Raw genomic sequence first — 27735 nt, 5'->3', positions numbered from 1 at the left:
GCTATCCAATGACAGCTCCGGGCGGCTGTGAGGCAAGCGCCGTCAGGCGCCAAAGTGTGTGTTTTTTTTTCTTTTCTTTTTTTTTTTTCTGCCGAAGCCGAGCGGGCGCTGCTAGCGGAGGCGCCATATTGGAAGGGACAAAACTCCGGCGACAGCGAGTGACACAAATAAACCCCTGGACCCCCTTCTTCTCTAAGCGCTAAAGGCCGCGATGTTGTACCTAGAGGACTATCTCGAAAGTGAGTGGGCGGTGCTGGCGGGGGCAGTCTGTGGGACCTGCGGGCGGGCGAGAGCGCGAGTGGACGGGCTGGTGGGATGGCGGGAGGGAGGGGGAGGCGGGGGATGTTTCTTTCTCACGGTAACTGACAGCCTCGCTCTGGGCTGCCGACTCCCTCGACCCCCCCCGACGCACGCACGCACGCACGCATGACGTAGGCGCGTACTATCGCCGCTGGCCCCGCCCCTCTGACGGATTCTCCTTTTGACAGTGATTGAGCAGCTTCCAATGGACCTGCGGGACCGCTTCACGGAGATGCGCGAGATGGACCTGCAGGTGCAGAGTAAGTCGGCGCGTTTGCCCTTGTTTGCTGCGCACGTTCCGTGCCAGACTTACTTGCCATCGACTCCAGCGCCTCTACTATTTGACTTTCCTCCAGCTCATTGACTAGTACATAGAAATTGTCAAAAAGAATTCTCAATGCCAAATCTTGACTCTTCTTGTCTCCCACTCTACTTTTCTCCTGGCTTTGACAAGAGGAGACATTAGAGCGCTTATGTGTTTTTTTCTTGAATTTGGAACTGTGCAATAAAATTTCCTATATCTTCATCGAGAATGTAGATACATGTTTTAATGAACATCGGCATAAATGTTAAAATTTTTACTTTGAGCCTTTATGTATTGAAGATAGATTTTAGCATTTATATTTCTGTTAAAGTTCATCCTAATCAAAAAATTTGAAGAGCAGATAACACATAGAAACATGGGTTATATGTGATTTTTTTTTTAAGAGATCCTTGGCATGTCAAATTTGAAAAATTACGCATTTATAGAATATATTCTTAGTTTTCAACAGCATAGTGTTTTGCTAGTCAAAATGAGTGAGGGAAATAAGCTTGTTGTCTGCCATCATGAAATTTTTGGCTCTTCAGTTAGTGATAGCTTGGTAATTTGGTGACATTTTCCCAAAATTAAACTTGCTCTTTCATAGAGCAATATTTGGTTATATAATCTTTTTCTTTTTCTTTTTTTGCTGTGAAGTTTCTTAAACGGGTTTATGATTCAGAAAGTATCAGTGCCTTTGGATATAAGAAGGTAAATACTTATAGCAAAATTACACTTAAAACAAGAAAACAGTGCTGTGACTGGGGTAGCTCCGAGGGTTGGATGTCATCCCGCAGACCAAAGGGTTACAATACAGGTTCTTTTCTGGTCAGGGCACATGCCTGGGTTGTGGACCAGGTACCTGGTTGGAGCCTTGTGAGAGGCAACCAATCGGCAAGTAGTTGATGTTTCTTTTGCATACTGATGTTTCTCTTCTCTTTCTCCCTTCCCTCCTGTCTCTTTAAAAATAAAGTCTTTAAAGAACAAACAAGAAAACAGTGGAGAATACCAAACTTACGATCATTATGTTTTGAAAGAACCTCACAAACCTTCCCCCTCTGTGAACTGAATATAATATAGCTGTTTACTATCATGTATAGATACTATATTAAAATTAAGAATGTGAAATAAATTATATGATACACAGTGAAAATGAATAATCAAGTGTACTTTTTTTTGCCATGTGTCACTCCCTTCTTTTGGAGAAATGTAGGTACTCTTTTTTTCTTTTTTTTAAGATTTTATTTTTTAATCTTTAGAGAAGGGGAAGGGAGGGAGAAAGAGAGGGAGAGAAACATCAATGTGTGGTTGCCTCTTGTGTGCCCCCACCTAGGTACCTGGCCTGCAACCGAACATGTGCCCTGACTGGGAATTGAACCAGCAGCACTTCGGTTCACAGGCTGGGGCTCAATCCACTGAGTCACACCAGCCAGGGCTGTAGGTTCTCTTTAACAAAATTACTTAAATGATATTAATGACTGGCCTTCATGGGGTATATCTGCAGAAAATATTTTTCTTGATTTCATTTATTCCAGCTGTGATTAGGCTGTACAGAATATATTTCTAGTGCTGCCAGATTTTCCTCTTATAAAAGTACTGGTGGAGGAAAATCTGGGTTTTAGGGTGTGATAGGGAGGAACAGAGTATCATGAAAAGATACCAGAGAGCAAACATTCCGGAGTGTGAGAGTCTTGAGGTAGCTAAGAATCTGTTCTGTTCTCCCCCTTGCTTCTCTGCCCCGCCACCACACACATTATTGTTCAGACATACGCTTTTCTCAGCCTGTTGTCAGTTTCATGTGGCACATAATACAGATGAAAGCCACCCTCTTTTATTCAGTGTATTGTGGTGTGGAAGTCTGAATTGTGTGTTTCTCCAGCTTCCTCACAGACTTCATCTTAACTTTAATGTAGTTGAAATGCTAAAGATTTGCTAAAGTAGTAGTGCTATCTATAGATCTGAGCACAGATTTTGATGTCAGATCTGAATTCATTTTAGGGCTTTACCGATTTACCCATTGAGCTTGACCTCATTAACACTTCTGAGGGGTTTTTATTGTCTATAAAATGAGAATCATATGAGAATTAAAATAATACAGATAAATTAGAACATATAGTATCTGATGCAAAGTAGGCATTCAATAAGGAGTTATTTTAGGCTATCTTAATTATCATTACAGATTTTAAATTATCTTGTAATTTGGACTTAGATTATACAAACTAGAGGTTTTTAAACTTGCATATTTTAATAATTAGAATTTTCTAAAGTTAATAGGCATCATGGATTCACAGAAGAAATCTGGTTAGCAGATAAGTTTGGAAATGTTTAGTTAAACAAAGGAAATTTAAAAAAAAAAAATTAACTGTAAGACTTTTCACTGAAAATCTCCAAAACTTTGGAGGATATAGTAAAAAGATCTTCCTCAATTTACATGGCAAGATAATCCTATTTATTTATTAGCAATCATGTAATGAGCAACTACAGTATTCTTGGCATTTAGAAAAAAACTTGCCGAGAATGAATAATATGGTGTATTTAGTGAATAAATGATTGTACTTACTGCTTTTAATCATTATATGAGGTGATAGTGTGTTTAAGGCCATATGGTAATAGGTTAGTATCTTCGTTATCACTTTTTCTTATTAAAAGAAGTGTGACAATTATCAAGTGATGCTTACAATAAGAAATTGTGTTTTGACACATTTGGCAGATTTAATACCATTAGCTTTGACCTCAAGGTGCTACTATTCAGAAACTATTGTATAGAGCCTATCTATGTTGTTGAGTACTTTGATTATTGGGAAAAGTTTCAAAATAACAACAAAAATAAATTATCACTAGGGAAAATTGTAACTTTCTTTTTTACTAAGATAATTAAGGTATGATATATTTACAGAATTAAAGCATGACATATTTAAGTTAGTGGCCAAGTGAAGGAGTGTAGTCAGATACTTGTTTTTTTTTCCCTCCAAATCAGGCATGTACATTCAGTATATGAATTTAACTATCTAAATATGAAATATTTTTATTATGTTGTAGATGCAATGGATCAGCTAGAACAAAGAGTCAGTGAATTCTTTATGAATGCAAAGAAAAATAAACCAGAGTGGAGAGAAGAGCAAATGGCATCCATCAAAAAAGTATGTTCAACACTCTGGGTGATTGGTTAGTTAAAAGTGGGACCCTCTGAGAAAGATATTTTAAAATTAGTTTTCTGGATATCAAAATGTGGGTAAGTTTTCAATGGCTTCTTAGAATTTAAATAAGTTGTGTTATAGAGCTTCGGGTGTAGGAGTTTTTAATCATTCAGGCATTTTGGAAATATAAAATATTGTTTCAGTAATTAGTGACTTTTATTAGAGAATTACAGAACCATAAAAGTATATTTTTAATTAGCAGATCTTAAAGCATAGTTTTTATATTGCTAGGTACCTAAATAGGTGGAATCACAGAACAGAATCTTAAGAGCTGAAGGGATCCTTAAAATTTTTTTGTTTAAAATTCTAAATTTATACATGACTTAGGCCTAGAAATAAAGACTTCTTTGAGTTTTTAATTAGTTGCATAGTCCTTAAAGTTATCTTTCAGATTAGAATGGATATCAGCTCTCCCTCTAAGGTTTGCTTTAAAGGTATGATCTAGTTTTTCTGGGATACACTGGAAGAACTACTTAAAACACCTGGCTTTGATCATGACTCTGCCATTTAGCTCTGTGACATTGGACAGATCCTTTAATATCTCTTAGTAATTATGTCCTCCCCCACCCCCAGTCCCACCTTTCACAGAATTTTTCAAAGATCAATTAATAAGTTTGAAACTACAAATTTAGAGTGTTTACGTCATTTATTTTACTACCTGAGGGCTGATTATTTCTGTTAAGAGAAAAAAAATTTAGAATTTATGACAGAATTGGTCCTGGCTTAGAGGATTCCTAGAGACTTTGGTGTGTTTGAGTATAGGCATCAATATATACATCCCAAAGCCATTCATCATGCTGTTAACCTGCTACGTTTTTGGTGTATACAGTTTGGATATACTCTGAAAAGTCTAGTACTCCATGGAAATTTATAAATCCAGGTTTTTAAAACAATAATTTCATTTATACTGAGGAGAAATATCAAGTATAAGTTGAGTTGTATGAATTGATATCTAACTTAAAATGAGAATTATAGAGCAATTGGAAAAGAGGGACATACAGGTCAGATTTTTTTCAGTAGTTGTACTTTTTATAAAAAAAAGTTTAAAAAGTGGAGACCTTAAATGTTCTTTACAAATTAGACAAATTTTAACTTAAAAAAAATTTTTTTTTTTTTTTTTTTTTTTTTAAGAAAAAGGTCTGTTCATTAGCTCATATAACTTTTACTGGTATAGAGGCTAGACTTGGAATAGTATTTATTTTTTATTTATATCTTTTCTAGGAATTCTGAACATCTTTCTTTAATTCTTGGCCGTTGTGCGTAATTTCTCATCCTAACTCATCTCCATCCTTTCCTTAACTGGATTTTTATTGCTTATCTAGGATGACTGAGTGATAACAAGGTATGATAATTTTAAGATTATTAATTTATTCTTGAAATGAAAATGTTTTTATTTAGGATTACTATAAAGCTTTGGAAGATGCGGATGAGAAGGTACAGTTGGCAAACCAGATATATGATTTGGTAAGTAAAATTAATATGCATGCTATGCCATAAATACTTGAATTGTAGTTATTTTAAATTTTATTGGCTTAACTGTAATAGGAAGAACAGACTAAAACATTTAATTTGAGAGTTCAGTGTCTATTTGGTTTCTTTGTGGAAAAGAGTCCTGGAGTGTCCACTGTTAATTAACAGGTTAAGATCCTTACATTTTAGCCAAATCTACATTGCTTTCAAATTCTATCTAATGTTAGACTTTTTTTATTTTAAGGAGGAATTCACCAATTTTTAATTTTAGTAATATTTATCTTCTTAAGGTAGTGTGTTTACTTTCCTGGTAAGTCATATTGAGATTATTGGTGTGGTAAATACAGATAAGACTACTCTGTTGAGAAGAGTTCTTGGTAGTCCAATTAAAATGAAGAAGAGAATCATTTGAATCAGTGTTAATAGATTATATTCAACTATATTAAGTGATATCAATAGACAGCACATAACTGGCTTAGGTATCAAAAATGGGAAGTGGTGGATTAAATAAACTTTAAAAGAAGGTTATCTTTTGCAGCAGCAGTGCTTGTAAAAGATTGAAATTGCTAAGAAGGCAGGTATATGCAGTAATTCTCATTCTGGTATAAATATGGTGCCCTTTTTTTTATGTAAAGCATCTTCTCCTAAAATAGCTACTTTAAGTAATACTCATTTCTGGTTTGCCTCAAAGCAAGTTGAAGTTGAAACAAACATTCACTTTTGGTGAACTTTACCATAAAGATTTTTAGATCTTTCTTTATATTCTTGTCTGGACACAATCTTATTACTGAACAAGTACATGTAAATATAATTATCATTGGTAAGCAAGACACAAGAAAAGAGATGCATACCACATATGGTGTATGTTGTAAATACTTATACAAAACTAGAAAACGTCATGTAAAGCCATAGAAAATATTTAGTTGTTTTTATATAGTGAAAATATTTTATGGCTATAATAACCAAGGCTTGTTTGTTCTTACAGTTATTCTGAAAGCAATTTCATAAAAGATACTGCCTAAAGAAAGGTAGAGGGGGCTGCAGCTTGATTTACTGTGGAATGAAAAAAAAGTTCTTAATTCTTTTGATATTGAATTATGTTTATAAACATAGAGAAAGACGTTGTTATTTGAACCCAAGACCAACTTTTTAGTAACATTCTTCCTCATATTTAATAACTATATGCCAGTCTTTATTTAGGGACTACCAGTTTTTTAAATTGTTTAGCTCTTTGGTTCTACTCTGTTTTGTTCATATTTTGTTATTTTGCTTCTTTTTATACCTTTATTAAAAATCAGGCATTTAGAAAAATACATATAACTTAAATGTGTGTGTGTTTGTGTGTGTATCATTCTGTTACTTATGAACCAAAGTTTTCATCCACTCTGTGCTTGATATAATAGAATTTACCTGGGTATAATGGAGGAATAAAGAGAAAATACTACAAATTGCTTCTGCCCTTAATGTAAACTAGTTTGGAAGACATGCCCACAAAGTAAACTGATAAACCTGAATAGAAACATATAACAAATAAAAATTAGTGCAGTTGAGTATTAAGGCATATCTAGTAAAAGACTTAACTAAACCATATGGAGTTATTTTTGATTTCTTGGAGGGTTTGAGATAAGTTTTGAATAGAATTTTATTCAGAAGCTCAGGGGTCTGGATTAGGTATTATATTGAGGAGAAAGCATTTCATTCAGAAAAAATGAAAATTAAATTCTTTGTAGGGGATAGATTATTTATCTAGAGAGTGAGGTAATAAAAGATGATGTAATTTAGTAAAATGTAATAAAAAGCAGGTGTCATAACAGATCTCTTCAGACGTGAGTTCAGCTCCTTCACTGATAGCAGGACTTTGGAGAAGTTACTTAATCCTGGAACCTCAGTTTCCTTGCCTGTGAAATAGCGTATTAATTTGCACCTTAAGGGAGGAGTTACCACATATATATATATATAATGCTCAAAGCTTGGCAGATAGTAAGCACTCGCTCCTTCTTTAAATTCTCACTCCATCTTATTTCTCTGACATCTTCTACTTTCTTGAAGCCACTTCTCTGTCAGCTCTGCCACGCTGAACCTGTTTTATTCCCTTCCCCCCAGAATTTCTAGCACTGCCTTTGTCTTTATTCATTTCTTCTCCCCTTTCCTCCTTCCTCCTCCGCTTCCTTTTTACTTTTTTCCCTCTTCTTTCCTCTCCTCCTTTTTTAATACACCATTGCTACTTCAGGTGACCATCATATTCATAACATAAAAATCCATTCTTCTTTGCAACTTAATATTAATCATCAGTATTACCCTCCCACCTTTGTGGCCTTTCTCTTCCTTCTTTTTTTTTTCTCTTCCTTCTTGAATATCGCATATAATGGTTGCTCTTCCTCAGGGTTTGGTCTTTGACCTGTGTTGTTTCTTACTTTGTTCAAGTTGTTTCTTATATAGAGGTAACCCTCTTCCCATCGGTTTCCCCAGTTCCAGAGACTAGGAAGACCAAATGCCACATGGTGAGGAACTGTTTTGTCAAATGCCAGTTTTACCTCCTTTGTCCCCACACACAACACCCAAGTTGAAAAACATTCCTTCGTTACTTTTCCATGTGTTCACTTAGTTTTGACAATTATGCATTAATTATTCCTCAAGCTCAGACTTTTCTTCTGAGCCTATTCATCTTATCTGAGTGTTCCGAGGCCCTGGACCTCTGTGTATTAAAACTTAACTCATAGCCTCCCCCTTTTTCTTCTCTCACTGTCTCTCTCTTAGTGCCTCCCCGCAACACACCCACATTTTCTTTCTTAATCTCAGAACCAGCCACCTCCTAGTCATTCACCCTGGAATACTGAAAGGCATCCCAGACTCCTGTCTCCCTAACTTCCCCACATTCAGTTAATCACCATGTGTTGTTCATTTTACTTTAAGTATGTACTTCTCATTATCCCTGCCTCTCCACTTCAGCCTGCCATTGTACTATAGAAAAAAACTTGCCTGGAAAGCTTTTCCTTTTTATCTTTGCTTGGTAAACTTTATCTTTCATAACCCTCCTCAAGCATTGCTTCTTTATTAAAGTCATCTCAATACTCTTGATATTTATGTCATTTATCTCTAGAAGAGACTTGACAACTTATAACAGGAAAGCCACACAATAGTGATTTAAACAAAAGATTTATTTATTTATTTTTATTTCATGTAAAATAATTGTTAGAGGAGATAGACCAGGGCTTTTATGGCAACTGCGACATAAGTGTCCCAGCCTATTTCCAGTCTGTTCTCCTTCTGGACAAGTAGAAGAATTGCAGTAGGGGATTACTCAAAAGGAGCCTTCCTGGAAGTCTCACCTACGGCTTCCTGCCACAAAGGAAGCTGAGAAAAGGTGTTTAACATGGAGCATTGCCAGTCCATGTATGTGGGGTTCTGTATATTGTCTAGGTAATCAGCAGTTTGTGCCTCACCCTACCCCTCAACAGAATCATGCCAGCCTCTAAATCATGTTAATCATGTGAATTTATTACTCGAATTACATTATAGTTATTTATTTACCTTTTCCTGGTGTGTTTGTCTTTTCCCTGCTATAAATGTGGGCATCATCCCACAAACTGAGAGGCCATAGGTTTGATTCCCATTCGGAGCATATGCCTGGATTGTGGTTTTGCTCACTGGTCAGGGCACATGCAAGAGGCAACCAGTGGATGTTTCACTCTTGCACTGATGTTTCTCTCACTCTTTTTCCCTCTCTTCCCCTCTCTCTGGAATCAAATAAAAAAGAAAAAGTGTTAGATAGTACTGTACAAATAATGACAATACTGGATATCCAGTTAACTTATTCCCAATAAGGTATTATTATTATTATTATTATTATTATTATTATTATTATTATTATTTCATCCTCACCTGAGGACACGCTTACTAATTTTAAGAGTGGGGGAGGGAGAGAGAAAAAGAGGAGAGAAACATAGATGTAAGAGAGAAACATTGATCTGTTGCCTCTTGTATGTGCCGGACAGGGGACAGAACCTAAAACCCAGGCATGTGCCTCTACCAGGAATCAAACCCGTGGCCTTTTAGTTTATGGGACGATGCTCCAACCAACTGGCCCACACCAGCCAGGGTCTATTTTATTATTTTTGTTAAATAAAAATATTAGCTGCAACCAGGGTCCCTGAGGGTAGGTGAGGTTCTTAATCATTCTGCACCTTCAGAGCCTGGTACAGTACATTGGTCGAGTGGTGCACAGAAGGACAAAGAAGACTTTTTTGAGGTGATCTAACCCAGTATTTTCCAAACATCAGTCATTTGCATTCCACCTGTAAGGTTTTTACAATATCTCCATAGCACCTGTGCATCTATTTACCAAGAAAATATATAAATGAAATTTATTTAAGGGGTAAACTTACAGATTTGGTATTACTTCCATAAGTGAAAATTAGCATTAGTTATCACACATAAATATTAAAACATTAACACCAATTATACATCTTTCTGGAGTGTTTGTGGTTTGTGCGCTGCCCTATATAGCCGGAGTGGGTCATGGTATTTGAACACTTAATGCTTGAGGCCAAGAAATTTACTTTATTAGCCATGCAAGTAATTGCAATCAAACATAAGGGAATCATTGATTTGTTCAGTAGGGGGGTCACTAAATGCATTTACCATCTCAAATTTGTTCTGTTCCTCAAAATATCAATAAACATCCAAGTGAAATTCTTTATAAACATTAAAGAGAAATTAAATTCCAGTAACGTTTAACATTTGAGAGCTTAGAATGTTATGCACTTGAGAGGTGAGTAGATGGGACCTAGTGTAAGTATAAAATTACAGTACTTTTTATTTGTAGTTCATTCACCCAGTAAACAGTGCTACTTGTACTGACCAAATTCTACATAGTGGGAGAGTATTAACTTTCATTCAACAAATATTTATAGAGCTCCAGCTATGAACAATTACGGGTGCAAGGGGGGGCAGTAATGGCACCAATAGGCAAAGGATATAAGCAAATTAGTAAGTAGGATTATTTTAGATTTTGCTAAGTGCTGTGAAGGGTATAAACATTGTGGAGAGAGCGAAAAAGAATGAAAAACTGGGGAAGCTGTTAAGAGTGTAGTTCAAATGAATGTAGTCTCCAGAGGTGACAGAGAAGAGGGTACTTGGAAAAGGAGAACGAACCAGCCACATGAAAGCTTAAAGAAGAACATTGCAGGCAGATGATGTACCAAGTGCAAAGTCTGAGGCAGAAAAGGCCTGCAGATTGAAGCAGGAACATGGCTGGTGTGGTTGAAGTATAGTGAGAAACAGGAGTGGTAGGAGAGGAAGCAGGCAGGAGCCGGCACACGCAGGGCCTTGCAAATCAAATCAGTGGAGCAGTTTGACTTTGATTTTTATTCTAAAAGCAACGGGAGGCCAGTGAAGAATTCTGAACAGAGGAATGAAATTCACCTTAGATGAGATTGATGTATTCCTTTGTGTAGGCATATTTTATGGTAGTTTTAAGCATGTATTATTTTGACAGATTTTAAGATATAACAATTTAGTATATAATCATGTTTGATTTTTCCCTTCAATGTTTTACTATAGCATAGTGTTTTATTACATTATTTTTCACTGAAATATTTTGTTTTCTTTTAAAATCAGTAGCAAACTTTTTATTCCTATAACCTGCACTGTTCTAATGACCTCATTTATTAAGAAACAGGACTGCGTTAATATCAACAAATGAAGAACTTTGTGGAATTAGGGTTCAATAGAGCAAATTAAAAATTCGGTAGTGTTTTAGTGAAATGTGAATAACAGAAAAAAAATCTATATTTTATTACAATAATTTCCTTCTAGAATCCTGATACTTAAAATCATTATACACTTATTTGTGTTCCTCAGCCAGATGTCACTATCATTAGGCTGTATTAGATTAGAATACCTAGTAAAGTTGATTTACGTATACTCTGATAAAATTTGAACTTTTAGTTAATGCTTGAATTATTTTAGCAGTCTGTTAACAGTGCCCAATACCCTTGAACCTGCTGCTTTTTTATATCCTGGCCTATTCCTGAGATGATTTTATTTCAGGCCAACATTTTACCTATAAATTTGAGAATTCTTCATCTGCTACTCTAATTAAGGAAACATATTGTGCAAGTTTGACCTTTTGATTTGTGTCCTATCCTTACTGTCTTTTGGAAGATGATTAGATGTAGTTTATGTGCTGAGGGTTCAAGGATTTGATTCAGCCAAAGGATAGATCAAATTTTCATCTACTTTAAATATAATTCAGAGCTGGAAAGAATCATTTTCATGACTCATCAGAGAAATACTTTACCATCATGAATCCTTTTCTTCCCCAATTTACCTTCCTTATTCGCTATTACCTGATCTTTTCATGGATAGAAATTTGTCTCTTATTGATGTGGATTTCAATTTAGAACTTTCTAGACTGAGTGCTCATTCTCAAAGGGAAAGTTAAGACATCTAAATTTTAGAATTTGTATCTGTAACCATAAATCATGTAGAAACTTTTAAAAAGCTATATGCATTTAGTTCAGGTTCGGTCCATCAGTTACATGTGAAAATTTGAGTATTAGAAGCCTGGGAGAGTCAAAAGAGAATAAAGGATTACAACTCAGTGCAAAAAGGTTAAAGAATGAGAAATTTTTTGTTTGTTTCATGCTCAGGAGCCTAGTGTGACTTAAATACCTTTATGCTCATGAATAACTTAAACACTGTTGAGAGAATTTCCTTTGTCTCTGAAGAGGTCAGAAAAATAATGATAACTTTAAGCTTAAAGCACTGATGATCTGGGATTACAGAGTATGATTTTTGAGTTTAAGGAAACTTGTAGCTAGCCTTTATTGACAGTGAGTGGGGAACAAATAAATAATCAGAGCCCGGTCAGTTTTGTGTTAGGAATCTATGGCCAGTGGAAAATCTCAATTGGATCAGTGCCCTCTTTGTTCTGTAAATCAGTCTTACAGAGTCAGGAATGTGTGCAGGGGTCGGGCAACTTAGGTTCTTGCTTTGTCTGTAACCTGTGAGGCCATTATAATGATCAGCTAGAATAGATACTTGAACCATTCAGAATCATGTAGGTAGAGGGAATGTACTTTATAGATTACAGTCAAATTCTATTAAGCTTTTGTCATGGCTGTTTGATACTGTTTAAGCATCCTGGTGCTTTATAGCTTAAGATAAATATTGTGTTTAACTTACCTTCCAACTGCTAATTTGATTTAGTACAGCAATGATGAATCTAAGAAAATTCTCATTAGCTAATATTTGCTTATAATATTAATCAGTTTATAACCTTTTTGACATACCAGGAAATAGGAATGATTGTAAGCCATCTTCCAAAGCTGCCCACAGCAAGGTGGTTAAGGCTTTTCCATGTTATGGATTTGTTTTTTAATTATTAATTTGTTTTTTAGAGTTATTAATTCTTTGAGTTGCATTGCTTTTTTTGAGCTATTAGTGGAAATTCTCATTATTATTTTCCATGCTTTCAGGTGTATGAAACCTTATCAGTACTGTCTTTAATACACTAAAGCAATTTTTCACTGCAGGGTGGAGTTGGAGGTGTGATGATGTCCTCATCTTACCCTAACCCCACTCTCCCACCTGAGATACTAATACTCTTCCTCTCTAACCTGCATGTACCAATTACAGGCCACACCATACTCTACTTACTCTCTAAGAATACTGTTTGTCTTCCTGTCTCTTTACATTCTTTAATTAGTACTCCTTTTTCTGTCTATTTGAATACAATGCATTCTTCACACACTCATACTTCCTTTGCTTCTATACTGCCCAGTGTTATATATTTTAAGTGCTGCTTCTGTCCCTTTTTCAGTTATTGCTTATTTGTTATATCTAGGTTATAGATATACTTTAAACATTTATTATATTAAAAATCTTACATAAATCTTGATTTGTTAGCTAAATTCTAATTACTATAGAAGCAGGGATTCTCTCATATGTCATGTATCCTCCATGTAACCCAATGCCAAGCACATAATAAGAACTCAATATTTATTAGTTATATAATTGTAGGTAAGAAAATGGTGGAGTATTTTCAGTGCATTAGGTGGTCATGGAATTCAAATATGAATATTTTTTCTTATTTCCCTTGAGATTAAGTTTTGACAATGTAAACTATATTCTTGAATAACTGAGGTCTGTGTTCATACTTTATTTTTGAAAGTTCGGGGGCTGGATCCTTTAAAGGATGTTCAGTTACCTGCAGGTTCTTTGAATAGGAGCAAGTGTCCATAATATGTGACCCTATAGGATTTTAAATATTGTAATTACCACTTCTGCCAAGCTCTGAAAAATAACTTCTGTGTGAAGATGGAAGAAAATAGGGCTTTAAATTATTGAAAAATCACAAACCAACACCCCAATTGTTGCTGTTAATATATAAAAAATAATAAGACAATATTCCTATTTTTTCAATTTGAATTATATTACTCTGAGTTAAAAAACAACTGGCTTCTGCATATACAAGTTCAGAGGGGAAAATGTTAGGTATAAATGGTGAAGCACAACTTCCTACCATCAGATCAGAGTTAAATCCCTTTTTTGTAACGCATTAGCTGTTGACTTTGGGCATGTTACTTTAGCTCTGTGAGCCTTACTTTCTAATTATGAAATGGAAATAGTAATAAACTATTTCAAAAGTTTAGAAGGAGGGCTAGAAAAGATAGACCATAAGGCACCAAGCACATTACTTGGCATCGAACATACACAAATTATCTTTTTCTACTTTTCTCCCCTTCCTTGCTTAGATACACATTATTTAATTGAAATTCTTATTTAACTTATTTGCTCTTGTAGTGTGTCGTAGACATGTTGATATTTGTAAAAAAGTTATTCTTAATTATAACAGTAACCCTTTGCAACATTAGAATTTGAAAAAAGATGTCAGCAATATAACATGAATATTTTTCAAAAGATTTCATGAATTTTCGTTTCATTTCAAAATAGTAAATTTGAAAAACTATTTTAATATTAAGCTTAAAAATAAATTAAAACTTGTTCGTAGTTTGAGGTGTCATATCATTTTCTGAAAACACTCAAAAGGTCTATAGGTGAATGAGAAAATAAAATTTGCTACCTTTACAAGGGCAGTAGTTTTATAGTAAAACCATTTTAACCAGGCTTTTTGGTGAATGGAGTTTTCTGGCTAAACACTCCTTTTGTTTCAGCCCTTTACATAAATGTTTACAAGTATAATATTCCACTTTCCCGCCTCAGAAAAATGTACATATAGTATAGAGTAACTTCTTTGTTTGTGGACTGAGGGTCTTCCATTACTCATTCTAAGTGACTGTGATTGTGGTGTAGCAGTGTGGATGGCCTTGTTATAAGTAGGGCAAGGTTAGGCGAAAACTAATCCAGGGCATACTGTGAAAAGCTACCAGCCCTTCTGCGCCCCCCTCACCTCCATACTTAATATCAGCTTTGCTTTTGTTTTTATATCCCACTTTTTTTCAAACAATTTATAACAAATTGCAATTTTGTTTTCTTAAAACTTAGAATTTACTAAAGGGGAATTTTGGAGATTATTTACCCAGCACCTTCATTTTATAGATTATAAAGACCTGAGGTGTAGGTTAATTGTTCTGCTCAAGGATACAAAAAAGATTCACTAACAGAAACAAAGATGTAGATTTCCTCATTAAACTGACACTTTAATAATGTCCCCAATTTTGGTGGTTATCTTTGATCTTCTTTGAAACAGGTAGATCGACACTTGAGAAAGCTGGATCAGGAACTGGCTAAGTTTAAAATGGAGCTGGAAGCTGATAATGCTGGAATTACAGAAATATTAGAGAGGCGTAAGTAAAATTTACAGTTTTCCATCAATGTTGGACATTATGTGTGCAAATCACTGAGGAGACAGTTGACCCACAGGAACTTCTCAGATCCTGCATTTTGCTGAATGGTGGCAACCAGGTCAGAGAGCTTGGGAAGCTGGCAGTTAGAACTGTTTGGTTCATGGAAACAGGGATAGATAAATAGGGTATTCATTCACTTACTATGAAAATAACATATTAAGTCATTCCATTTTTAAATATGCATATATACTAGTAAGATGAGTGGTAAGAATAAAGACTTAAAGAAAAAGAACCATCTAGAAAAAGTTAACCATCTGTCATTAAATGTATCGACTTTGCCCTGCCTGTTTATGCTTTGTATAAACAGTAAACTTTGAGAAGGGTTATTATTCCTTCTTAAGAACTGTCTTAAGGCTTTTCCTCAACTGTATTACTGAGAAAGATTTTAATGGATTCCACAATACTGTCTCTTTTTCTCCAAAAAAGCCTTTCTAAACTTTCACATATCAGCAAGAAGCCATTTTAATAGTATTTTCTCTGCAAGGCTCAACTTGATCTCTTGCTGTAGGTTACCCATATCACTTCTTGGATTTAACTAAGGAGTCCTCCCAACAATGGAGACATGAGCTTTGTTTTAACTAATTTAGCACTTCTTCCAACCTAAATATATAACGTCCATAAAAGGATATAGTTTGGTGCTAAACCCCAAGTAGACACTAGCTCAGTGTTAGTGAACCAAGTTAGTATTATGGCTGATTTGTACTAGAATTTAGTTAAAGGGTTCAGATGTCTTTTTTATTCTCCGTCCATTTTAACAGCAAGAACATGTACTATTTCTACACACAGATGAAAGGTTTCTTTACAGTTTGATGTTAATTTAACCCTGGTTATACTCTCACTAAAGGTCAACTAGAGAAGCAACCAGGCACGAATCCATCTTGCTGTCCCTAGTTGCATTTTGTATTCAAAAGTAGATCCATCATTTTATTGATTTTTTAAAAAGATTTTATTTATTTATTTTTAGAGAGAGGAAGGGAGGGAGAAAGAAAGGAAAGGAAACATCATTAGTTGCCTCTCACAGGCTCCCAACTCGTGACCTGACCCTCAACCCAATAATGTGACCGGGAACAAACTGATGACCTTTCAGTTTATGGACTGATGCTCAGCCCACTGAACCACACCAGTCAGGGTGGATCCATCACGTCAAATGATGATCTAATATTCCAGGGAAACCCTATCTGAAGATAATAAGTATTTTGAGACAAAATATCCTATAGCTGGTTTGGATTTTTCTTTTTTAATGCTGATAATAGCTGTAACAATAATTCATGCCTATTCAGTACTGCAGGAAGGTTCATGAAGCATCCTCAAAAGGACATAGACATATGAAACTTAATCAGATCCAGTAAAGAAACTGTTCCACCCTATGCCCTGTGTCAATTTCATCTCAAGGTATTAAAATGAACCCAGAACATTCCTTTAAAAGTATTTTAAAGCTTGGCAGTAGAGATTTTATGCTTCAGTTTCCACAAGCAAAATTTCTACCTCCTTTTAGGAAGTTTTTACTATCTTATGTTATTTTAATGATCAAAGAATTTTCTTTCATGTAGTAATGCCCCATTGCCTAACACTTTAGGATTTCTCATAGAAAAGTCTTCAACTCAGTAAAACTAGGTTGAGTGTTTCAGCTCTTAGCAGTAAGGGAGTTATAATATCCATTCATCCTCTTATGTAATACCTGCTGTTGTAAATTTCCTTATTAGCATGACTTAAGCTGTTTTTTCCTTAAGGTGAATATTGAGAAATGGGTTACTTATTGTTTATAGAAAGTATGGGATTGGCGCCAAGTAAAACTGGGAGCAGTGACCTAATGTGTTTGACTAAAATGATACAGGCATATGCATCAGAGTTCTCTAGTCTGAGTAAGGGTGCACAGTACCTGTATTTGATTGGCATGTCAAGTTTTATGGTAACACTTAATGGCAGTGAATTTCTGTGTCCCCCTCACCTTTTTTTTAGGATCTTTGGAATTAGATACTCCTTCACAGCCAGTGAATAATCACCATGCTCATTCACATACTCCAGTAGAAAGTAAGTTTGGTTTAGTGCAAATAAAATTTTAAATACAATTAAAAACTCATATTACCTGTATATTCTCTTTTGTTAGATCTGTACAACTGGTTAAATTAAATACCTTTTTCTTCCTTTATTTTGTTAGATATATATTTTTCATTGCAATTATTGACAGACTGCTCTTCTTCACTTGGTAAAAGCACATTTGTTTGGGGACACGGAATGTGTTTTATTCTGGAATCCATAGAGAAAGAATGTATGGGACTGATAGCATGTTTCTTATATACAAATACCTGGTTCTCCATAGGGAGTGTTAACAACAGAGCCAAACACGAACGACTAGATGGTGGGCTCTTTGTCTTTTTCCTTCTTGCTTCTCCAGTGCTTAACCTGCTGTTTGGCATACAATGAAGTTTCATTTAGTGACTAAATGAATGGTTTAGTCAGTTGGTTTGATGACTGTCTATGCATTTTTATTTTGACAAATCAATTTTACATGAAAGAAGCATTGATTGAAAACTTACCTAGATTGTAGATAATGTTTTCAAATCAGAATTTTCCTCATGCTACATGTGAAACCATGGTGCATCACGGGTTATCTTCACTACTTTGCTACTGAAGTTTTTTTTTTTAACGAACATTCTGCTCTTGATAAAACCTGTGACACAGAGTTGTTTGTCCTGTCTTTTAAGAAAACGTAATGTCCTGTATTTCATGAAGAACTCAGGTCATAAATATACCAGTTTATAACTAGGTGGAAGTATTATGCCTTGTCCATACTGCTAATGCATGGATTCTTTATTTATATACAGAAAGGAAGTATAATCCAACTTCTCACCATGCAACAACAGATCATATTCCTGAAAAAAAGTTTAAATCTGAAGCTCTTCTATCTACCCTAACATCAGATGCCTCTAAGGAAAATACACTTGGTAGGTTTATTTCTTAAATATGATTGGTTGCTTTAGCTTACTAATGTTAAAATAAGGGGAAATGAAAGCATTTAGGGTTAATGAATCGAATAGTCTTTTCCTGGTTAAAGCCTACATATGGGGAAAGAAGAAAAAGGAAAATCTTGACATGAAAATTTTTAATTAATGATTATATCTGTCATGAGAAATAATGTATTTTAAATGCACTAATGTTCTCTCTGAGCATTTTTGTATCTCCTTTAATTCTACACAGGTTGTCGAAACAATAATTCTACGGCCTCCTCCAACAATGCTTACAATGTGAATTCCTCCCAGCCTTTGGCGTCCTATAACATCAGCTCATTCTCATCAGGAACTGGTGCCGGAGCGATTACCATGGCAGCAGCGCAAGCAGTCCAAGCTACAGCTCAGGTAAAAGGCGGAGGTTGTGCCCTAATTATTGGCAAAGTCTAGCAGAAACAACTAGATGTGAACTAAAAGAGTTTTCTTGATTGTACAGTTTCATTTTTGAATCGTATTTTATGATAGCCTACATTTTATTTAATGAAATGAATAAGCAGAAATTACTTGATTGATAATGAATAGTAAAAAAATAGACTCATATGATCTCTTGCAGATTCATTCTTACTATAATTGCTTGTGATGGCCATGTTCTTGACTATAGTCCACAGCATCTGCTAGGACAAACCTTTGTCCCCGCTACTGTTCCAGGGCTTTCTCTGTAGCCTCAGAACTTAGGTTGCCTTGAATTGATTCACTTCTACAGTTTGTCTCTTATTCCAAATTAAGTTACCAATCCTCTAATTACCCCATAACTGTGTAAAAACTGATTTTAAATTTTTTACATAAGATAGCTTAAATATCAATGATGAAAATAATTGTTTAAAAAGAAAAAGTAGTGTTGGCTAAACCAAAATAATGCTGTAACTAGTGACACTTGAAAAAGAAAATCTACATATTTATGTATATTAATACTATCAATGAATGTCTATTCAGATGAAAGAGGGACGGAGAACATCAAGTTTAAAAGCCAGTTACGAAGCATTTAAAAATAATGACTTTCAGCTGGGAAAAGAATTTTCAATGCCCAGGGAAACAGCTGGCTATTCATCTTCTTCAGCACTCATGACTACATTAACACAGAATGCCAGTTCATCAGCAGCAGATTCACGGAGTGGGAGAAAGAGCAAGTAAGTCTTACAGGAGCCCTGTACCTTTGCCAGCTGTGCACTTGGCTTGGCTTCCCACTGGGCTTTTGTATGTTAACAAAGGCAGCATGTGAGGGATCAGAATGATCTTTGGAAAGGTGGATGACATGACATTGTCATTCACACTGCAATACTTTGAAGGGTAAAGTTTTTAAAAACTGTTTAGAGTCTTAAATTGGGTTTGTTGATAAATATTCACTTTCTTTTATTTATTAGGATAAACCATTGATGAGACCTTCATTTGTAAACCCTTATTTAATCATGTGTTTTAGGTAAATTAATACATAAAATACAAATTATATCCTGAAAATTTTTTGCTTGTAAATGAGGTTTTTCATTTTGATTAAGAACAAGGTGTCTTAATTCTTGGTCTTATGTCCCCAAAATTGAAATTATGAAAATATCCCTAGACTTTGTATATGACACATTTAAGATAAGTGCATATGCTAGATGTCCATATATAATGAAAGTTCAAATGCTAGGCCAAAAGAATTCGTCGTCGGCAGCCGTCCGTCTCGAGAGACGATGGTGTAGCTTCTTAAGAGTCTATCTGCACCGCCGAGAATGGCTGTGCAGTCCGACTCGGGAGTGACACGGTATGTGTCTCCTCCCGTGTTGAATCGACATCTTGCAATGACGCTGGAGTGTCCTCTCCAGTGGAGCTGAAGCTACAGAGCCTGGGCAGGGTGATATGGAGGGTCTGCTGTTGCCCATGCAGCAGACCCCCCCCTCTCTTCGCAGCTGAAGGGTCCAAGGGAAAGACGGAGTCAATACAGCTTGGCTTCAGGTGCGCCGCAGGAGTTGCCGGTGTTGACTACAACGTCAAACCGCCTTAGGGACTCCGGCTCCGGATTTTCTGTCGGGGTTTACTCCCTTAGCCTTTCCCTGAAGAGGTATGCCGCAAGGCAGCGGAGGTTTTTTTGGAGTCAGAGTTTTCCTTCTCTGATGTACCCTGACTGGAAGATCGAACCAGCGACACTTAGCTCGCAGGCCGACGCTCAATCCACTGAGCCAAACCAGCCAGGGGCTAGGCCAAAAGAATTAGTTACCTAATAATTGTATTATAATTTTTCTGCTGTATTCTATTTTTGTGAGTAAACCCCTAAAGGAATGATCAATGTAGAATTACCACAAAAGTGCTAAGTAATTTCAAAATTAATCCATCTTTGTGACCCAAGTTTATTCTAACTGCTGATGATAATTTTTGTATTTTTTAAATGTATTTAGCATACAGTTAATGGTAAATTACTTCTGAGTTTTAAAACTCTTTGTTTTCTGTCCTTTACTGGTACATATTCACACATTGCTTGATGGTCACGATCATTTTCACCACTTTTGTATATATATTTGTATTTTAGATTTTGATGAATAATACTCAGTTTGCTTAAAACTACAAAGAATATAAGGTATCCATAACTAATACAAATTCTTAAAGGTGTTACAATTTCAATCAATAGAAAATAGTAACTGATTAAAAAAATATTTTAACAACTTTCAAATATTTTTAAAAAATTATAAATACTTTTATTCTCCAGATAACAAAAAAACCTCAAACAAAAATAAACCATTATGAAAAATGTTGCTTCGTTGTTCTAAACAATTGTACTTTTAAATCTCTTTATCAGAATAGTTTGGTTTAAACATTAATTTATTCACTTGATTTCATTTCATACCAGTTTTATTCAGGAGTTATTCTCAGGTAACTTGTGGATGCTGAGCAAATAAAACTGTTGCTGTTTTTTCAGAAACAACAAGTCTTCGAGCCAGCAGTCATCCTCTTCCTCCACCTCCTCTTCCTTATCGTCATGTTCTTCTTCGTCAACCGTTGTACAAGAAATCTCTCAACAGACAACAGTAGTACCGGAATCTGACTCAAACAGTCAGGTTGATTGGACTTACGACCCAAATGAACCACGATATTGCATTTGTAATCAGGTAAAAGTCTGGCATATGTCTATAAAAGCACAATCTGAATAAACTAGGAAAAAGAGAACAATTTTACTTTTTTCAAGGGCTGTTTTTACTCCAGTTAAAATACCCTTTCTTTTTTGTTTTTATGTAAAAGTTTCTCCTGCTTATTATAAAAATAACGTTTGTTGCGAATACAAAGAGTATAAAAAAATATGTAAGTCATCCCAAATCTCAGCTCTCAGATATAACCCGTAATTAAACATTTTGATGTACCACTACTACGTACCCCAAGTGTGTGTTATCTTAGTCTGCTCATGTTGCTGTAATACTGTACTACAGACTGCTGGGTGGTTTAAAGAATAAAAATGTATTTTCAAAGTTCTGGAGGCTGGATAGTCCAAGATCAAGGGGCTGACTGATTCCATTCCTGGATTAAGAAAAGAAAATCCAGTAAATATCTTGGCAATAAAAGTAGGTTACTTACAAAGAACAAAATTGGATTTACCCATGATTTCCCTCTGTAACACTAAAATCTAGAATTTGATGAAATACATATGTAGAGCTTGGAGAAATCTCAGTGTCCTCCAAAAAATTTTTACAGAGAAGTTATTTGTTCCTGTGCATAGAATCAGAAAGTATGCCATCTGGTTAACGCTTTTTGGAAAATTATTCAGTCCATTGAGAAATTCAGTGAATTCAGGAATTACCAAGTTGTGCTATGAAGTGCGAGTAATGAATAGCAAAAAGAAAATAAGAACGGGTATACATATAATAGGTAATAAGTTTAGAAGTTTCAATGAAATGGAGTATTGACTGCTAAAATATAAATGACCTAATATGACACAAGGGAAAAAAAAAACTAAATAGGTAAGTAGCCAAAGAAGAAACTTAGAATCTTTACAAAAGGAACCACCCACAAAAGGGATTCACAGAGCAAATTCTTTCAGACTTCCAAAAAGGATATAATTTCTCTGTATCTCCCCCTCTGCTCCTGTAAAATTTTAGGAAATATATATACACTGTATAAATCTATATACCCTGTTTCTCAATACAATTATATATTCAGTGTATTTCTCTTATTTTCTAACAGTATCATAAATAATTTGGTTTAGGTGTTTGTTATATAGTCATAATAAGAATATTAAATTTTTTTTAACTAGGTATCCTATGGTGAGATGGTGGGCTGTGATAACCAAGATGTAAGTATTAAATTTTTCTATTTAGGAATGAAGAAAATCACGTATTATTAACTTGACTATTTTTGTTTACTGTGTCTCTCAGTCTAAGAAAACAGTTACATTAATTATGTCATATTAATGCAGAATATTCCTCTCCAAAGTAGAATAGTGTCCTTTAATGTTCTCTATTTTAACTTTTAAAACTAATTTTAGGGTTTTATGCAGATTATGTTTTTCAAAAAGGTGTTTTGTTGTATGAAAATTAGAAACACCCCGCCCCCTTTGCTAAAGAATATTGTGATTCCTAGAATCTAGTTCCCTTATCACAGTGAAGAATTGGAACCCAAAACAATACGTTCTTTCAAGAAGCAGGATGCTCAGGTGAAGTGTGGTAATGGTGAGGATCTAATGCGAGATTATTTTCCTCCCATTAGTGTAGTGTTTCCTGTTGTACTCTGCAGGTGTCAGCTGAGAAAAGCCACTTCTGATATATATTAAAAAAAAAAGATGTTTGAAATTGCCCTTTCTTTTGGAAGCTTAATTTTTGTTAGAGATATGCTTTCATTGAATGCTGAGAATGTGTGGTTTAGTAATTCTCACTCTCTCCTTACTTATAGCAATCTTTTGTCCATCTTTTAATCCAGAGTGGGTAACAACTCTGAATTGTATAGAAATCCTACCGACTAAAGTCAGGATCCTAAGGTTAATACTAAGAGATGTAAATTTTTAAGACAATGTGAAGATTGAGCAGGGTTAGCTTGGTACATTAAAATTTGGACTTCTGACCCAACAGGGTCCCAACAACATGTTCACATAGAGAGAGGACCCTTTTCCCATTTCCTCTTTTAGAATAACTTGTGGGCTGTTCGTGATTATTGCAAAAACAGTATTGGCCAAACATTTCAAGAGCAGTATTGGAAACTGTCTTCTGGGGAGTTAGTGACAATGACAAATGAGATTTCTGTGAATATCCCATCATATTCTGATCTCTCTCATTCCCAGTTATTTTCTTCTGAATGCTAAGATTTTCTGGGAAAGTGTAGAACTACCTAATATATTGCAGAGTAGAGTGCTTTTCCTCTACGTATCTAGGAATGGATACAAAAGGAAAGCCAGGCATTCCTCCTTTATGTCTTTAATTACAAGTAGTAGCTTCTTCATCTCTATGTGGGAAAGAATAACGCTGAATATTTAATAAGATCTTTAAAATACATTTCCTTTCTACATAAGAGACCCATTTCACTTCTTTTTGTCTTTGAAAGTTGGTATCAACTTACTCTCCAAGTAACTTTAGTGAAAATAAAATTACTCTCCAGGTAAATTTAGAAGTAAAATTAGTTCATTATTTAGGATTACACGAATCTCAAGAGTTAACAAAAATGCATAATTTTTCTCTGCCTCCATTTCCTTTTCTCTGAAGTTTATCAGTTGGACCATATGATTTGTATTTTAGCTCCTAGATTTAAACATTTTTTTTCATTAATCTAACTAATAGTCTACTGGGCATATGTTAATATACTGCCTAATCTTTAGAGATACTAAAAACGATTTCTTTGCAATTTTACTTTCTAGTGCCCTATAGAATGGTTCCATTATGGATGTGTTGGACTGACAGAAGCACCAAAAGGAAAATGGTACTGTCCACAGTGTACTGCTGCAATGAAGAGAAGAGGCAGTCGGCACAAATAAAGGCAGTCACTTCATTTGAGAAAGAAGAAAACTTCACCTTTTTTATATAGGACTTTAAAGAAGAAGAAAAGCAAAAGACGAAACAGTGCATTTCTAGGCAACCACTAAAGGATTTACATAGACAATCCTGTAAGATCTTGAATTTGAATTTTATGGGTTGTATTTTAATAATGTAAGTAAATTATTTATGCACTCTTGGTGTGCTATGAATATTATTCCAGTTAGCCTTGGATTATTTCAGTGGCCAACATATGCAGACATTTGTATTCCTCAGCCATTTTCTCAAAGTAATGGGCATTCTATAATTTAGACTTCAAAGAATTCCAGCGATGAAGATTTTAAGAAAAATATTTTATATTCAACAGGTATGTTCTGCTGCATGTACTGTACTCCAGAGCTGTTACGTAACACTGTATATAAATGGTTGCAAAAAAAAAAGCTAGTGCTTCTAAAAAGAATTTAAGATAATGGTTTTTTAAATGCCTTTATAATAAGCTTTGTTTCTTTGTGAAACTACATTCAGCAGGCTGAAGGAAATGGTTCATGTGATAAAGTGAGCTAGTGTCCTCTAGAGTACCTGGGTACATAAACAGAAACTCCTGTAGGTAAAAACTAATCTGTGCCATTAGTCTTTATATGTTTCTGCATCCAGACAGAGTGCAGTTCATGAGGGTGGGAAGGGAGGGTCCGAAGGGGAAAGGGTGTTAAAGTGATACATTTTTATACCAAATGTGTTTATTTTTTTGTGCGAGTAATCCTTAAAATTGGAATTGTATTAGGTGTTAAAATAAAGTTTTTAAAAAATTACTTGTATTTATAATTTACACACTTTAATAATGAAAAGTTCTTAATTCCGTTAAAATTCCAATTTTCAAAATGTAAAAAAGGACAGAGGCCCAGGACACAGAGAGCTGTGTATTCTGTGATTCCTTTAATAATGCTTGAAATTTGTGATGTGAAAATAAGGGAAAGTCATTTTAATGTAAATTTCAAATGCAAATGTATTTTTTTAGAGCATTCTCTGGCTTTTCCATCAGTTGGAAGGACATGAAAGAAGTAATTACAGCAGATAGAATAAAAATCATGCTTATAGATGTTTCGACTTAAGGCAATGTGGCCAGGTTAAGTAAAGAGACCCCCTAGGTTGCAGCTTAAAATTCAGTTCTGTTTTTGATTTTACTGTATATTGGTATGACAGTCAATTCAAATTTTGAATCACTCTGGGTCTTATTAAACCAGGGTGATGCTATTAAACCAGGGTGATGCTAGCTGTAGGAAGTCTCTAAAGTACTTCTAAGGTTTTATTCTGTAGGTGCTATTTAATTTATAAATTTTCCATATTGTCAAGTCTGCTTGATAGAAAAATCCTTAATGCTTTTAAAATACTTATGTTATATAGTTTTTTATATCAAACCTTACTGGGTCCATCAGATTTTTGCTTTAATGAAAACCACTTATGAGCCTCTCAGAACTTATTCAGAAAACTGTGAAGTCTATGCAATGCTACCCAAAGGTTATGGGTTTAGGGGATTTCAAAGGTCTCTTCCAGCTTCGCCATTCCACAGTTCTGAACTGATGCAGTCTGATTTTATAACTGTCCAACCTATAAAGCTAATTTAGGTTAATTTGTGGGTACTCATGATTTCATAGTATCATGGGTATCATGATTTAGTGGTACTCAGTATTTTCATGGAGATTTTATAAACCTTTAAGAAATAATATATAATGTAGTATTCAGTTAGCTTATCAGCATGTTGCCTGGAGATGCTTAGTGGTATTGTTTAATGTTTTAAATATATATAATGATGTTTCCAAACTTATTTGTATTATGAACATTAGTCAAAGGGAACAGCCTTATATACAGCCTTATTGTAAGAGAAAGTTCCTTGTCAGTCAGGAAATTCCCTGTTTTCAGCTGCTACAGCCTTTTTCTGTATGTGAATTTCACTACTTACCAAATCGCTCAGAAGACATTTTGACAGATCTTAAACTCAAACACTGAATATTTTATGAAGTGTGTATAAAAACATAAACCCAAACTTTGGGCAATTATTTAATAATAGGTAGAGCCTGTTAGTATCTCATATAGCTAGACATGGAACTACCTCATCCAAAAAAAGAAAAAAATGTGGCCAGCTAGTAACATTCTTTGTGACATTTACACCAAGGGGTATAATGAGCAATTTTGGTATTATAAAATACACATTCCAAATCTTTGTTGTACAAAACTCGTGTAACAATTGGTGGCACAAAAAAACAAACAAATGTGGGTTCACAGTTTTTAGGTGGTGAAAATTGAGGCCTTACTGCTGTGGAGTGTATATTAAAATGTTCATGGTGACACCCTTGAAGCAATAAATGGCTTAATTAAATGCCTAAATGAAGCTGAGTGTTTGATAAACATGCAATTATTCTTTTTAAAGGCATTTGATTTTTTGCTCTTTTTCTCTTGTAAAGCAAGTTCCACGTGTTTTAGATTTTTAACAATCTTAGGCTTGTACAACATTGGTGCCCTTTGTCCTTAGACCTCATAAGTGGTCTTCTTGATCTAATTAATTAATTATTTCAGTATTAGACAAAGTAAGTGTCTAATATACTTGGTTTGGAAAGGATAAAATACTCCTTGAGTGTGTAGACATTGTGGAATGTAGACATTAAACTCACTTATTTAAAATGAAGTCTTTCAACAGATGGGCTTTAAAACAAAAAGTACCCTCAAAAATGTTTAAAATTTTACAAACATTAAGCACCCAAATGTTGAGAATAGAGAAATGAAGGTGTATGTGTATGTGTGTTCCTGTGAGAAGTGGGAAGGACAGACCTGTTAACAAACAATTGCAGTATTTGCACATGCTATAAAATATGGGTATGCAAAGCACTCTGGGAACACTGGGGGACTTTGACATAGGAGGTTTCATTTGATTCCTAAAGACAGATAAGTAGGGCAGGTGTTCAAGGCAGAAGAGATTATTCAAGAGCCACATGCATTCGGGGAACGTAAAAAGTAGTCAGGAGTGAGTGGACATGGGCTATAGAGATGTGGTGTCAGTGAACAAACCCAGGAGCTGAGCAAGAGTCTATTCATGAAGAACATATTTACTCTGTGCCATGGAATTGTTAATATAAATGGTAATGACCTTTCCATATTACCAGCTAAATACATTGTTACTGTTATTATTTTAACAGTAATCAAATCATAGCACATTTTTAAAGATTACAAAATAGGATGACAAAGTAATTGTTTAAAACATTTATAAAGTTAAGGTGAATCCTCCCAAATTTTGAAACGCTACAAATTAGAATTGCAAGTCAATATTTTTAGATTTCCTTCTTTAGATGATAAAATCTAAATTACTCAAACATAATTTCTGATCCAGGATCTTAATATTCATCATTTGATTCTGCTACAGAGAAAAAAAGTAAGTTAAAGTTTAAAGTGATTAACTGACTTCACGATTTTTTTGTTGTTGTTATTTTAATGGAAGTTTAACATAAGAAAGAGATATACCTCCTCTGGCCATTTACATTTTCAGGTAGTAAGTCAATATCTTAAATAATAAATTATCAGGGACTTTGATATTTTTAAATTTTATTTGAAAGAAATTTAACTTTTTAATAAATTCTTCAGAACCACTTTTTAGTTTCTTTACTCATGGCAAAAGAG

At 34.7% G+C, this 27735-nt stretch overlaps 1 protein-coding gene across 1 annotated transcript; it reads left to right on the top strand.

Moving 5' to 3' along the window:
- Positions 1 to 89: 89 nt before the first annotated feature.
- On the top strand, positions 90 to 26467 carry ING3 (inhibitor of growth family member 3). Its single transcript, XM_090286780.1, has 12 exons — positions 90 to 239; positions 489 to 560; positions 3641 to 3741; positions 5197 to 5262; positions 14984 to 15080; positions 17100 to 17171; positions 17966 to 18085; positions 18339 to 18496; positions 19082 to 19275; positions 21039 to 21228; positions 22365 to 22403; positions 23955 to 26467. Exons 1-12 carry the CDS (start codon positions 212 to 214, stop codon positions 24069 to 24071), a joined length of 1254 nt encoding a protein of 417 aa, XP_090142906.1. The 5' UTR covers positions 90 to 211; the 3' UTR covers positions 24072 to 26467.
- Positions 26468 to 27735: the final 1268 nt, after the last annotated feature.

The sequence above is a fragment of the Furipterus horrens genome, unplaced genomic scaffold, assembly GCF_987537825.1.
Source record: "Furipterus horrens unplaced genomic scaffold, mFurHor1.1.pri manual_scaffold_9, whole genome shotgun sequence".
NCBI lineage: Eukaryota > Metazoa > Chordata > Mammalia > Chiroptera > Furipteridae > Furipterus > Furipterus horrens.
This window is presented reverse-complemented; position numbering and strand designations above follow the sequence as displayed.

Coding starts and splice junctions, on each gene's coding strand:
- ING3 (XM_090286780.1), top strand. CDS start 212: ATGTTGTACCTAGAGGACTATCTCGAAA. Junction 17,172..17,965: donor TTCACATACTCCAGTAGAAA/GTAAGTTTGGTT, acceptor ATTTATATACAG/AAAGGAAGTATAATCCAACT. Junction 21,229..22,364: donor GATATTGCATTTGTAATCAG/GTAAAAGTCTGG, acceptor TTTTTTAACTAG/GTATCCTATGGTGAGATGGT.